The following is a 14,377-nucleotide window of genomic DNA, read 5'->3' as shown; positions in this document are numbered from 1 at the left end:
GCAGAAATTTTTATATGTATTTTTTCTTGTTATTTGTATTTATTTTTATTTTTATATTTTTCCTGTAGTAGTCTCTCTAACACAGCCAACAGTGAAAAGTGCAAATGAGTTCTCCGTCTCGTTTTCGAAAAGTCGTAGTTCTCCCTGGGCAATTGAATTTGCTTAAATTGTTGCTGCTGGGTGAAATTTTAGGAAGCAAAGCTTCTTTCCAACGGACATGCATAAATATGAGCAACAATTTCATATTGCACAATGTAACTAAAGTTTCCCTTTTTTTTGGGTGTATGGCACAAAATTGAGTTACAGTTAAAGCAACCCACAGACCTGGGATTGGCGAAAGGAAAATGTCCCAGCCAGAGTTTAGTCAATATAATCAAGCTGACCAACAGCGGTAGCAGATGGTAAAAAATGAAGTGGCAATATGTGTGTGTGTGTGTGTGTGTGTGTGTGTATGTAAGTGAGGAAGAATAGAGAGAAGTGGGAGGACCTCGATACTGATGAGTTCACTTCAGTGAGCAAATGAAACGATATTGTTGTCAATTTAGGTGCAACAAAGAACATCAGCCACAACAACAACAACAATAACGACAACGAATGCCAGACACAAGACACAAAACAAACAGCATGCATGATGAAGAAGGAAGGGAGGGTACGTACAAAGATAGAGGGGAAAGAAATGAAATGAAAGGAAGGAAAGTACGAAAAGTAGCAAGAAAACGGGTAGAACGGGCTGGGAAAACAACAAAGGCAAACAACAACAAATTGCATGTCCTTCCGCCTTAGATGCAACACAATATACAACGCACTCATATTTACTTTGTATAAAAGGTGGGAAGGGGTTCGCCTCGTCCTCTGCCCCGCCTAGCTGCAAGCTTAATGAAAACTGCAAGCGACCTGACACAGATACGTGTATTGGGGATTGTCAGCCCCAGTCGATAGGACAGCAACTGCAACTGGATTGTGGCAGATGTGCTGCTCCTTTATTTACCGGCAAGGGGCAGAAGCAAATGCCTTGGCAGAGCAGAGTTGACTGTTACTCGTCCTACATTACAGTGAGATAAACTATATGACAAAGTTTTGCATCCAGGTGACCATCCTCTTGGCTTGATCAAACTTTCATTAGGCTTAACTCATCGTTTTAACTTGTAGTTTTTCATTTAGTTAGACACTGGAAATGCGTTTATTATCGTTTAAGGGTTAGGAGGCAATAGGCTACGAAAAAAAAAATTGAAATTAGTAGTTACAATAAATAATAAAATAAATAAATAAATTAAATAAATTAGGCTTTACAATTACAGGATTTGAGTTACACAGAGAAGCGTGCCATACATCAAGCGTTCATTCTCATTTAACTTTTTACTCTCATCGTTAATCCTTTCATTCTTGTGGTTGGTTTTGTTGTTGTTGAAGGGGGGTGATGCGGCTGGGGCGTTAAAGTCTTACGACCTCCACGCCTTGCGGCGCAAATAGCGACTCGGCAGCCAATTTCAGTTTCTCATTGACCAATTTGGCAATTTTGGGCGTGCGACGCCAGACAAATTCGCGTGTACGGTCATGATTGTCCTTGGATTCCACCTCCACCTGGCAGTAGTGGTCAGGACATAGAACGAAACGAAGCACAAGAACCACGACAAAGAGCAGTTTCAGTTAATTGTACAAAGCGATAAAATGGATGTATTTTTGTGGATGTTAGGGGTACAAATCAAAATTATTGCCATCACTTTACCTGCTTGGGCTGCTGCACCTTGATGGACATTAGGGTGGCCCGATCATCTTGCACACTGAATTTGATGCGACCGATCATCTCGTTTGTCCTGGCCGTGGCACTTTTTACGCTGCGCACACTGCCGCGCTTGAAGGACTTCTCGACACGTAAAATCAATGGGCCAAGCGTGAATTTGGCCTTAATGGTCGAATTGCGTCCTTCCGCATCGCTGATCACCTTCACATTGCCAACGCGCTTCAATGAGGCCAGACCAGACAGACTGCCCTCGGCCTTTTGCAGCTTCTCAACTTCATTGCCAGCCTTCGAAGAGCCACCTCCAGCCGCTGGCTGATTGTAGTTGCCTCCACCGCCCGCTTTCAATGACGCCTTTTTCGTGTTGTGTTTGTGTGACTGCTGCTGCTGTTGAGCCTGGTTACTGGATTTCTTTTGGTTGGCTTTGATGGCTGCAGTTGGCTCGTTGCTACTGAAAACGGTGCGCACTTCCGCTTTGGGGGCGTCAATCTCACCCTGCTCCTGCTGCTGCTGTTGCTGCTGCTGCTGTTCCTTGTCCTGGTGATGCTCAATGGCTTTGATGCCCTGCTCTGTCTGTAATTGCGTCAATTGCTCTTGCAATTTAACTGTAGCCCCCTCCTTGCTGCTGCTGCTGCTGCTGCTTCTGCCAGTGGCTGCTCTTGGCTCGGAGCGTGTGTTTTTGCTGAAAAAGTTACAGAGATTGACAGATGAAAATTTGCATCAATTTGTTTCCACCTCTATCTAGTGATGGTGAATTGAATCATTTTTTTTCTTACAGTTCTTGCTTGATTTCACTTACAGTTTCTTATGGCCAGTTGTCTTCTGATTGCCTCCCTTGGTCTTGACAGTCTTTAACCCGCTGCTGGTAGCTGAACCACTCGTGGTGGCACTTGATGTTGCGGCCGCTGAACGTCCGGCTAGGCGTACCACAAATGGATCATAATTATCTGCCACGATGCGATTTATGCGAGAGAATATGGCATCGATGAAGTGATTGTGGCGAGCTTGGAATGCATCCGTTGACATGTCGATGACGTTGTTTTTCAGATCACCTGCAGCATCAGCGCCAACATAGAAAATTTCATGTTAATACGCATCCATGGCTATGGCAATGGTGTGACAGTTCATTTAGGCTCGGGGACCAGGGCCATTTTCCACAGGAATGCAGGATGACGGATAGAGGGTGGGGGAAAAATGTGCTTGGATGGGATATGTGATGGGTGTGCGGTAACAAGGAAAAGAACTGCTGATTCAAGGGGGTGTGGAGAAAAGGAAAAACGGAAAGGTGTTGGTGGAATCGGGGGATGGTGGTGGAGGGTGAGTTGGATATTTGTGAGGTTCGTTTTTTTTTTTTTTTTTTTTTGATTCGCTTGCATGCGGTTAATTTCCGCTGCGAGGATTTCACAAGCTGTGCCTCTAATTACATACAAGTGGGCGAGTGTGAAAGAGGCTGAGAGAGAATGGGCCAGAGTGGGCATGGGGCATGGGCATAAGCTGCTTTTTGCTTTAACCATAGACAGACACTCACACACACACATAGGCCAAGTGATTATATATGTGAATAAGCATGTGCGTGCTCCCTTCTCATGCGTAGATTAGCTAAATATGTAAATAGAATCCCCATTCATGCATTATATATGTCTACAGTGTACCTACATATATAAATATATCTACTATTAATATATACATATATATATATATAAATCTATTTGGGGCTCACAACAAGCAAATTATTTAAAGCTAGCAAATCGAGTAAGTGTTAAAAAATTCTGGAATGTAAGGCAACGCCAACTACACCAAGGAATATGTATAACTGACAATCAATCTCTTCAGACCTGTTAGCAAATGTATATGATCTAGCATATAAAGTGAGTTATATTAACTTGGCTATTAATAGGAGAAACTAAGGTGAGAGAAGGTTGTGCGAGTTTTGCCCTACTCAACAAGTTAATTGAGAGAATATTTTTAAAAATTTAATTGACATTTTGTAATTTTCTTTGGCATGCCAAAAGGGCGTGGGTGAATATATAAATCAATGTATGTGGGTGTATTTGTGTGTGTGTGTGTGTGTGTGTGTGTGTGTGTTTGTGTGTGGATGTCAGTGCACAACAAGGGTGCAGTATGAGGAACCAATGGCCAGCTAATTACGGCAAATGTTACACTTCCCGACAGCCAAGCAAAGAAGTTAGATGATGCTGATGATATGACTAGAAAAGATAGCTAACATGAAACATTGCACACTAACAGAGAAAGAAACAGATAGAGAATGAAAAAGAGATAGGTATAGAGTATAAAGACTGATAGACAGAGAGAGGGAGAAAGCGTTGCTGCTAATGATGAGTAGCGAGTGAGATTGACAGAAAGATAATCACAGTTAGAGATAGAGACTGCGAGAGAGACAGGTAGAGATGCCATTTTACCGTATATGTACCATAAGTGACGCTTGAAAGTATGCTATGGATATTTGTTTTGTTCATTCGATTAAATAAAACACAAAAATTCATTTGTTATTTTTAATTGAATTTTTCAAAAAGTTGTACACAAATTATCATTAAAAAAAAATTTATTTAAGCAAAATTTTCTGTAATTAATTTTTTTTTTTGTTTTTGTTTGGTTTTGGTTTTTTTACTTTCATATATTTTGTTTTGTGCTTGTGCTTTCTGTGTGGATTTTCTTTGTTGCTGCTGTGGTTTTGTTTTGTTTTTTTTTTTACAATAAATAATAAATAAATAAATAAATAAATAATATATTACCAAGTAAATGACCTAAAACGCAAAAAAAACAAACAATTCTTTTACGAAAAAAAAAATTGTAGGGGGTGGAAAATGCCACACTTTTTGCTTTTGTTGTTAAAATAGTGGTTCTTATTGTTGTTGTTTTTTTTCTGTTTTCTTAAGGAAGTTTGGATTTTTTTGCTTTTTCTTTCTGCCTTTCTTTCAAGCGTTCAACTTTTTGCTACAATTTGTACGAGTTTGCACTTCTTCGTCGGAAATTTTTTAAAGCGTTATTTACGTTTTTAGGTAAGAATTAATTTTTGTAATTTTTTTTAAATGGAAAATATAAACTTAGACGAAGAAGAAGAATTGAAACCAAAAACAAAAAAAAAAAAGTCGTGTAAATTAAAACCAAAATAAAAATTTACAATTTTACAAAATTGTAAGCCAAAATGTATGAAAGCAAGAGAAAGAGAGATAGAGAGAAAGAGAGCAAGTGAGTGTGTTTATGTGTGTGTGTGTAAGTGAGTGGATGAGCAACAGAGATAGAAGTACATAGGTAAAGTGAGATAGATAGAGCTTTGGAATGCGCTACAAAAAATATGTATTATATGCACACACATACATATATATATGTATATATATACATATATATACATATATATATAAGTGATAATTATTTCTGATAATTAATTACAAAGTAAATGAAGGAAATAAATAAGATAAGAACAACATGAAAAAAACGTCAAGGAATTAAAAATAAAATAAATAAATTACACTAAGTGAACATTTCTCTCATTTGTTTTTTCTTTAAATTAATTTAGCTATTTGTAGGTTTGTGAATGTGTGTATGTGTATTTGTGTGTGTGTGTGTGTGTGTGTATGTGTGTGTGTGTGCCGTGTGCTGAAGTGTGCCGCCACAGTAATGCAGCATTTCATTCGAAATTTTTCAGTTGCATACTGCAAGGCGCCTCCAACTTTCTCATCTGCCACTTCTTCCACATCCTTTTCATATTTCTCTCTGATTGAAATCAACCAATTTGTGCTTCGGCATTAATTTGTTTTTTTTTTAATTGTTGTTGTTGCTGTTATTGTTGTTGTTGTTGCGGTAAAAAAAAACAAGTAATTGTTGCAGTTGCCGTTGTAATTGTCAATTGGTGAAGTGTGGGAGGGGAAATTTCTGTGCGTGTGTATTCGTCCGTGCTTCAATCAACTCAAAAAAAATTTGCAGTAAAACTTTAACATTGTGTGCGTTCGGTGAGAGGGGGTGGGGGTGGGCAGAAGGGTTTGTGATTTGTGCTCGGCATGCGTGCAGAAATTTAACGTTTTTTTGTTCCTTTTTTTCTTTTGTTTTGTCATTTTGCAGATAGTTTGACTAGCACCAAACTCTCAATCATCTCTCATTTCGATAGATATGTAAAAATATTTACTTAAATATTCAGTATTTTGGTTTTGTTTTTTTTTTTTTTTTTGTTTATACTAAAACGTTTTGTTTTTATCTCAAAAAATAAATAAATAAATAAATTAGAAATTAGTTGCTCTCACTTTTCGATTTGTTGTCGTTTTTTTTTTTTTGTGTGTATTGGTGAAGTGAGGAGGAAGAGTGGGTCGGAGGGGGGATTGGAATAGTTGTCGGTGCAGGCAATGAAGAAGATTTATTTGTTGTTTGTGTGTGTGTGTGAAATTATTGCTTTGTTGCATTGTCCGTTGTTGCCTACCCAAAATAAATTTGAGTTGTTTGCTTAGGTTGAGCATTTGCCTTTTTGCTTCTTTCAATTGTCAGTTGCTGTTGTTGTTGTTGTTGTCATTTGTAGTTGTTGGGTCCCTGTCTTTAAAGTGTTGTTGTTGTTGTTGTTTTGTTATTTAGTTTGTTTGTTGTTTCTAGTTTTGCTTAATGCTTCAGCTCTTTTTTGGTCTTCTTGGCAGCACTTGTTGATTTTTTGGCTTTTGCTGTTTTTGTTGCTGTTGTTGACTTGGACTCACGTGCTTCACGTCTGGCCTCGATGACATCGTCTCCAATAATATCATCATCGTCGTCATCGTCATCATCGTCAGCCTCCTCATCGTCATCACCAGTTAGACCTGCAATTTCATCAATTTCATCGACCCCATCATCAATATCATCATCATCTTCATCATCATCATCATCATCATCATCATAGTCGTCATCGTCTTCGTCGTCGTTGTCATTATTATTATTATTATTGCTGTCGGCGTTATCAGTGGCCACTGCAGCAGTAACTAAACCTGAACCAGCACTAGCCGGAGGCAGGGCCACGCCCAGCGCTCCCACTGGCTGACCCAAAGTTGCTGCTGCTGCTGCTGCTTGACTGACAACTAAATTGTTATTGTTATTATTATTAATATTATTTGTTGTTGTTAATGTGTTCTTAGTGGCTGTTGACGTTGTGATTTTTGTAAGCTGTTGTTGTTGTGATGATGCTTGATTGATTATGCTTGGCTGTGTATCATGTTGATGTTGTTGTTGTTGTTGTTGCTGTTGTAGTTTTTGTAGCTGTTGTTGTTGTATGTTTAGTTTTTGCTGTTCATTGTCAATTGCATTGTTGGTGCTACTTAAACTAGTTGTGCCACCACTAATACCATCTAAAAGTGCATCTTCATCGTAAAAAACATTTTGTTCACCTTCGTTGTTATTGCTGTTGCTGGCCGATGTAGCTGCTGCTGCCTGTGCCGGGGATGCTGCTGCTGCGGGTGACGATAGCAACTGGTCAACTGCATTGCCCGATGCCTCTGGCTCGACAGCATTACCACTCTCATTGGGCAAATCGACGGCATCGGAAACGCCAGAGCTTACCGATGAGGCAACAGCTGGAGCAATGTCATCAGCGTTCTGTGCTGGGGCAGCGGCAACTGTCTGCTGGGCAGCACTGGCAGCTGGTAGGGCTTCATCTTCATCGTCCTCATCATCATCATCTGGATATAGAAAATTTCACAAAAACAGAAACAGAAAGCAAAAGAGAGTGAAATTTGTATCCCACTCAATGCTTAAGCCTTCTTCTTCGAATTCCTTTCATTTAATCTTACCTCCCAAAATATCATCGAACAATCTATCCAAATAATCATCATCGTCATCGTCCTCCTCATCGTCATCATCATCGCTGGCTGTGGCACCTGGCGCTGCTTGACCCTGGGGTGTATCGTCTTCCTCCTCATCATCGTCTTCTTCCTCCTCTTCATCATCATCTGAAAGGCCCGAAATCAAAAGAACTTTGTTACCCAAAAACACGGGGGATGGGGACAAAAAGGGGGGAAAACACAAAGAAATTCATGTTAATATCAATATCTGGTCGTTTCGTATTGTATCGCATCGCATTATAGCGCCCAGTGCTTTCAATTCATAGTTGCTCTCAGGTGACATTGGTGGTGATAATGGTGTTGGTTGGTGGATATAAAGTGGCTCAATTGTGGTTGGCTAAGTGGTTTGCTTGGTGCTCATTGCTTTTGGTGCTGTTGGTGCTTTTTTCTGAGAACTTTTTTGCTATTTTTCTACCTACCATCATCATCGTCGACCAAATCCCCTAGATCCGGCTCATCATCATCATCGTCCTCGTCGTCATCGTCGTCATCATCATCGGCGGCTGGAGCCGCTGCTGGGGCCACATCATTGCTGGCTGCCTGCTGGCGGGATACAGCCCTTTCGCTTCTCGCCAACATTTGTACAGGGGAAGCCTCAATTTGCAGCAAAAGCGCACTCAATACGCACAGCAATATTACGAATTTCATTTTTGTTTCTTCTCTGCAATAAAATGAAGAAGATAAAGAAGAAAAGAAAACCAGTTAGTGAAAAAATATACATATATTTCAAAATATCTGCAATTTGACAGAACTTTTACTTTTGCGGTTGACCTCAATTCATTTTGTTTGTGTGTGTGCAACACTTTCTTTTTCATGGCTTGCAAATTACATATTGATTGAACACAAACACACACAGTCTTCTGTCTTCAGTCTTTCAGTCATCTAGTTGGTCAATACAAAAGCAAAGAAAGCATACAAAGTGCTTCAAGACTTGTGCATGAGTGTGAGCGAGTAAATGCGAGTGTAAACATGTTTTTGAGTTGCTCCTCAAAGTTGCCGCCGGTGCCATGACCATATACATGTTCGTGTCCATGCCTATGTCCAAGACCAAGACCAAGTCCACATGTCCATTTGTTGGCACTTGACACACACACACACACACACAGAGCAACTAACAACGCCTTTTGGACAGCTTCAGGCGCCGTAGCTGACGCCGACTCCGCCACCAACCACTGCCAGGTAATTGCAACAACAAAAGGCAAGTTAGGCTACCCCTCGAAATTGCAATTGGCAATCACAATTTTCCCATCATCTACACATTTTCCAAGTTTATCGTTCAATATTCCAATTCAATTGACTTTGCCTTTAATTGGTAAACATTTACTTGAAATTATTCTAGGGTATATAGCAATTCGACTCGATTGCCTGTGGTTTGGACTATGAATTGCCGTTGGCTCTTTAGGCATGACAATCAGCATGACCAACAGCCAACGGCTATAACAAACAACCGCAGCAATTGTTGCTATTGCTGTTGCTGTTCGTTGTTGCTTGTTGGTTGTTGCTGCTGCTGTGGTTTGTTGTTATTGTCGCAGTGTCAAGTGCGGCTACTGCGGCCTTAGCGGCGCCCCAAGTGAAAGCGACGCTGACGTCAACATCGACGCGTCGAGAAAACTTGTTTATAGCTAATGTTGCCGTTGCCGTTGCCGTTGCCACACCGATTTGTTGTTGCTGCTGCAGGTATGGCTTGCTGGTTGCTTATTGAAAAATGAGTAAAACGTTTTTCAAAAACAAAAAATCGAGCACAGAGCTGATAAGCCAACGATTGCGGCGGCCATAAAGCATAAAGTGAAAACCCAGTGACCTACTGGCCAACTGCAACTCCGATTCCCCATTTGCTTCATTGCTCCGTGGAATGCTGGCCGGGATTCTCGTCTCGTTTTGTTTTTTCTTTGATTTTTTTTTCTTGTTTTTTTTAGGGCTTGGCCGATAGCAAGTATATGATAAGCCAGGCCCCAAGACGTTATATTTTATGGCGTCCAAATGTCTGTGTGTGAAGTGAATGTTGATGCTGCTGCGGTTGCCATGTAGATTCTTCCACAACGACGAGAGCTTGGCTCCAGCTCTACTTAATTAAAACTTTTACAGCAGTGCAGAAGCTTGGTCTCTTGAGCGCGTTTATTAAAATCTGATGCTCAAGGCGAATGCCTCCTATGTGGCGCAGGGAAGGGCACCGCAGAGGAGAGCAGAAAAGAAAAGCGGTGGAAGCAGGGCGTGGCACTTAAAAACAGGAGATGAAGAGATGACATATCACCTGGCCCCTATCCCTGGTAACCTGCCAGTGACTCAAACTCTGAGGCAACTAATATGCGTTCAGCTTAGTCGTCGTCGATGTCTTTTTTGCAGCTTATTGAAGTCTTGTGAAAATTGCATTTATTTTGCACTACTGTCTGTCTATCATGCTCGCTCGTTCTTTGTTTCTATCTCTCTCTCCCTCTCTCTCTCTCTCTCTCTCTCTCTCTCTCTCTCTCTCTCTCTCTCTAACTGTTTCTGGCAATGTTTCTGTCTATTGTTGTGTGCCTCTCAATTCATTTGCCACTTTTTCTCACCTAACTTGAAACTTTTCACGCGTCATGCCACAACAACAACACAAACAATGCAAAAGGTAGAAGGCAGAAGCAAATGCAAAACTTCTGACAAGCACCAGAGAAGCTTTCAAGTTATTGAATCTTCCTCCCCCCACCCCGACCAAACATCTTTCTACCGATTCCTGTTGCTCTATTGTAGGCACTAACTCATATGGAACGTTGCTCTCACTATATTTTAATGCCCTCATAGAAAAACGCAGCTAACCGTGTGTGCATTTTACATTAATATTCATGTGCGTGATGCTTAGATGAAGTAAGAAGAAGCGATGGTCTGAAGATACAAGCCAAAGTTACCCAGTCAGTCAGGGGGTAAGGGAACACTAAGTGTTTGCTTGTGCACTTGCATGACACACACACGCACACACACACAGAGAGAGAGAGAGTAAAAATTACTTAAGCCCACCCCCCGTCAAACCACCCACACGTGTGTGTAGATTATTGAAGGCAATGTCTTTTCTTCTATATGCCTCTGGCATACGTTTGGTTGCCCTGGGAAACATCATCTTCTAGTGCCCCTGGTGCTCCAAGTGCTCCAAGTGTTCCTTGTGCTCCTTGTGCTCCTGGCGCTGGTGTGGCTTGTTCGTTCTCCTATCTCTGCATTGTCATATCAGCGTCATATCAATAAATATGCAAGCCGCACAAAAGGCCACGCGCAGACAGGATTTGCATATCTGTCTGTCTCTCTGTCTCTCTGTCTCTCTGTCGGTTTGTCTGTTCCCCCATCTCACTGTACCCACCAGCCCTATAAACGCCCAATTTTCTTTATCCTTTCTTTGTTTAAACTACTTGCCTCATATGTTTCATAAGCTTGTTGTTGTTGTTGGATGGGAAGGTTGCCGACTACTACTGCTGCTGCTGCTGTTGCTGTTGCAGTTAATTTTCCAAGACAATGCCAAAAAAAAAAAAACATAAAGTAGCAAGAGAAGAAAAAGTAAGCTTTACACGTGACGCTTGAATTGCCCTTTGCTCGTTCTGCCCAACGCACCACCCACTGCACCACTGTGCCACCTCATTCAACTGGCTTACAGTAAAGTTTTAAATTATAAGATTATAGGGAAAAAAAGGAAATCCCTTTTTTTGCATTGCATTTGCATTTGCATTTTGTATATCGATATGAATCGTTAGTTAGTTGAATGTTTATTGTGTTATTGGAGTCTTCACTGTACTACTGCCTATTGTTCTCTACTGCTCCCGCTCACCTTAGCGTTAGTTTATATATATTCTTTTTTGTCTTTTTTTTTTGCATGTGCACGTCGACCGAATTAGGGCTGTTATCGTCGCGTCAGTGCCACCTGCTGGAACATTTCTTTTTGCCAAGCTTTCTCACTGGGCCAAAAGGAGTAATGGACATGGTCTAGTCAAACCTTTTTTCATTTTTCTTTTCTCTTTTTTTTCTTTTGGAGGGGCTAAGTTTGAGAATCTGCGACCGAGGCAAGTTGCATAAACTTTTTCATTTCGTGTCATGAAAAAAAAGACAAACAGAAGGCAAGAAAACTGTTGAAGTGTGTGTACACAACGAATTAGAGAGATGGGCAGTTACTACACATACATACGGGCTCAAGTGGATGGTAGGGGGTGGGGGGGAAGAGATGGCCACTCAAATTTCGCTAGGCAACAACAAAAACATCATCAACGAAAACGAGAGCACCACAATGATGTTGTAGAATCTTTCTACTGTTAATAGCTTGTCCTTGCTGGACTACTGGTTGCAAGTGCCACAACAGATCCCAGCCATTTGCCCCACCATGCAACACTTGAGCATGTTTTGTTTTGGCAGCAAAGTGCAGGGCAGTGTAAACAGCGTAAACTATAACTTGAAGAAGTAGGAAGAAGAACTGATGCTGGCCAGGAAACACTTAAATTAACTGCTTCGAGTCGCCGTCCGTTCATATGTAGGTCAGTTTGCCAGTGGAAGTGGAAGAAGAAACCTGAGAGGCATGAGAGATTACTCAACTTGGTTTGGTTTCGTTTTATTTTGGGTTTGAGTTTGAGTTTAGTTTGCTGACCGCAGCAGCATCAGCCCAAAACAACACACACACACACACACATACACATATACACATGTGAAAATAGAGCACATAAAAAAAATAGAAAAGAAGAAACCGTTAGCAGGTTGATAGGAGTTTTTAGAGGGGGCGGAGGGCGGTGGTATACTGCCTCTAAATTGCAGCAGCTACAATTTATGACCAAAAAATGGAATCCAAGTCCGACTACAACTCGCACTTGTGCAACTACATTTCCAAGTCCGAGTCCGAGTCCAAGTCGAAGTCGGAGTCCGTGTTCAAGGCTTTTGCGTTTTTTCATTCTTATTGTTATTGTTGTCGTTGTTGTTGTTGTTATTGTGGTGCTGACTGCCTGACTGCCTCTGAAAATCAATTAAAAGTTCTTGCTCAAAGACGCTGGTCAAGGCTCCTTCTAGTTTGAGTTTTTAATCCTGATAGAACTTTGCATGGCGCCATCGACAATTTTAAATTCACACAAAATAATACAAAAACAAAAAAAAAACCAAAAAAAAAAAAAAACAACAGCATACACACACTCGCACACACACCCACACTTAGATATGAAAATGAAACACACACAGACACACACTGAGTGAGAAAATCATAAGAAAGATTGAGATAGAGACAGAGAGAGAGAGACTGAGATAGTCAGAGCGTTTGATAATCCTTTGCCTTAGCCTTCGCTTAAAGGCTTTATTTTATCCAAGAATTCTTCTAACCTTTAAACAATTGAATGATTGTTTAACTTTCTTGGTATTCTATGAAAACAGTCGCTCACTGTCACACACAATAATAGTATTAACCGATATTAACTATGAACTCTATATACATATATATATTATGTATATATATGTAGATTAATTTAACCGTTGCTCACTCTTCGAGCTGCCGTGAAAGACTGTCGTTGCTTGAGCTTTTCTTGTGTGGTTTTTAGGCCCCCCCAAATACGATTCTTTGGGGCAGGCAGAGACTTTCTTTTTTTCGTTCGTTCGTTGTTGTTATAGTTGTTGTTTGCTGTCATCATCATCATTGTAATCATCATCATCATGTTTGTGTTTCTTTTTTTTTTTTGTTGTTGTTGTTGTTGTTGTAGTTTTTACCTGTTTTACTGTGCTTCTGGATACGAATTGAGAGTTTTCGTTTTATGGGATTCTGGTTGGTTGTTCAGTTGAATTTGTTTGGTTTGTTGGTCGGTTAGTTGGTCGATTTGGTTATTGTTTGCTTAATGGTGATTTTTAGTGGTCGAGCTTTGGTTTCTTGTTGAATATTTTTATACCGCCGCGCACACAACTGTCTCGCACGACTGACCGTCTGCAACTGATCGTAGCTGTTTGTCTTCAGTTACCAACAGAGTTGTACGTACGTGTTAGCCCCATAGAGATCCCCCCGTCCAAAGCTTACACACTCACTCACATTCAGACCAAGACCACGACGATGGCAACGACGTCGACGACAAACTACGATCACGATCATGACCAGGCCAACCCAGGCCATCCCAGGCCAGGCGAAGTGAGGCGAGGCCAGTTGAGACCAGTCCGCCCCAGCAGCATTTCATTTACATTGCTTTCTTCGACGACCAAACTGTCGAAGAGAGGCTCTCTCAACTTGATTTTCAATTAATTTTCGAGCATGCTCATTGGGCGGTTCCTATGGGAAAGTATTTGGCACAATAAACGGCTAAGCTATTACAGTTAACGGCGCGGCGTCGAACGGCGTCGATGCCGCTGACAGCCAACTATGATAATCTTGTGGAAACCTGCCTAGTCCAATTGGGCAGAAAGCTATTTCGACATACAGAACAACGTTGCTAAAGTTCCACTCACACTATTCTCATCAAATTAGTTAGGCCAACATTGTTAAATTATTTACCAACAATGATCAAATTAACTAATGAAATACACTCAAAACAAAATTCATGTACCTAAAAATTTGAGAACCAAATTTGGCGTAAACAAAATGCAACAAATCTCAAATACAAACAACTCATTGATTATTTAATTTTGAAATATGTATACTAAACTAATCTAACCTAAAGCCCAATTTGTCTCTAGAATTTCGGCATTAGTACATAGTTTAATGAACGTCGACAATTTGATAATGGTGAACGTTAATTTCATATTACTACAATGAAAAAATTTGTCTCTCGATTCACTTTACTCTATTTCTGTATATAGAATCAAGCACGAACCCTTACTTTCATAACTATTCAACTTATTGTTAGACATTTGTTTTACGTTTTTA

At 40.6% G+C, this 14,377-nt stretch overlaps 1 protein-coding gene across 1 annotated transcript; it reads right to left on the bottom strand.

Moving 5' to 3' along the window:
- Positions 1-1,290: 1,290 nt before the first annotated feature.
- On the bottom strand, positions 1,291-13,402 carry LOC6646478 (protein hsr-9). The gene is made up of 8 exons (XM_047011879.1): positions 13,237-13,402; positions 7,968-8,209; positions 7,498-7,680; positions 7,096-7,386; positions 6,436-6,534; positions 2,538-2,790; positions 1,727-2,420; positions 1,291-1,581 (listed from the first exon to the last, which is right to left on the bottom strand). The coding sequence occupies exons 2-8, from the start codon at positions 8,194-8,196 to the stop codon at positions 1,432-1,434; spliced, it is 1,899 nt and encodes a 632-aa protein (XP_046867835.1). The 5' UTR covers positions 8,197-8,209; positions 13,237-13,402; the 3' UTR covers positions 1,291-1,431.
- Positions 13,403-14,377: the final 975 nt, after the last annotated feature.

This window comes from Drosophila willistoni (genome assembly GCF_018902025.1).
Source record: "Drosophila willistoni isolate 14030-0811.24 chromosome XR unlocalized genomic scaffold, UCI_dwil_1.1 Seg143, whole genome shotgun sequence".
In the NCBI taxonomy this organism is placed as follows: domain Eukaryota; kingdom Metazoa; phylum Arthropoda; class Insecta; order Diptera; family Drosophilidae; genus Drosophila; species Drosophila willistoni.
Note: the sequence above shows the minus strand (reverse complement) of the source record. Positions and strands in the feature narration are given on the sequence as shown.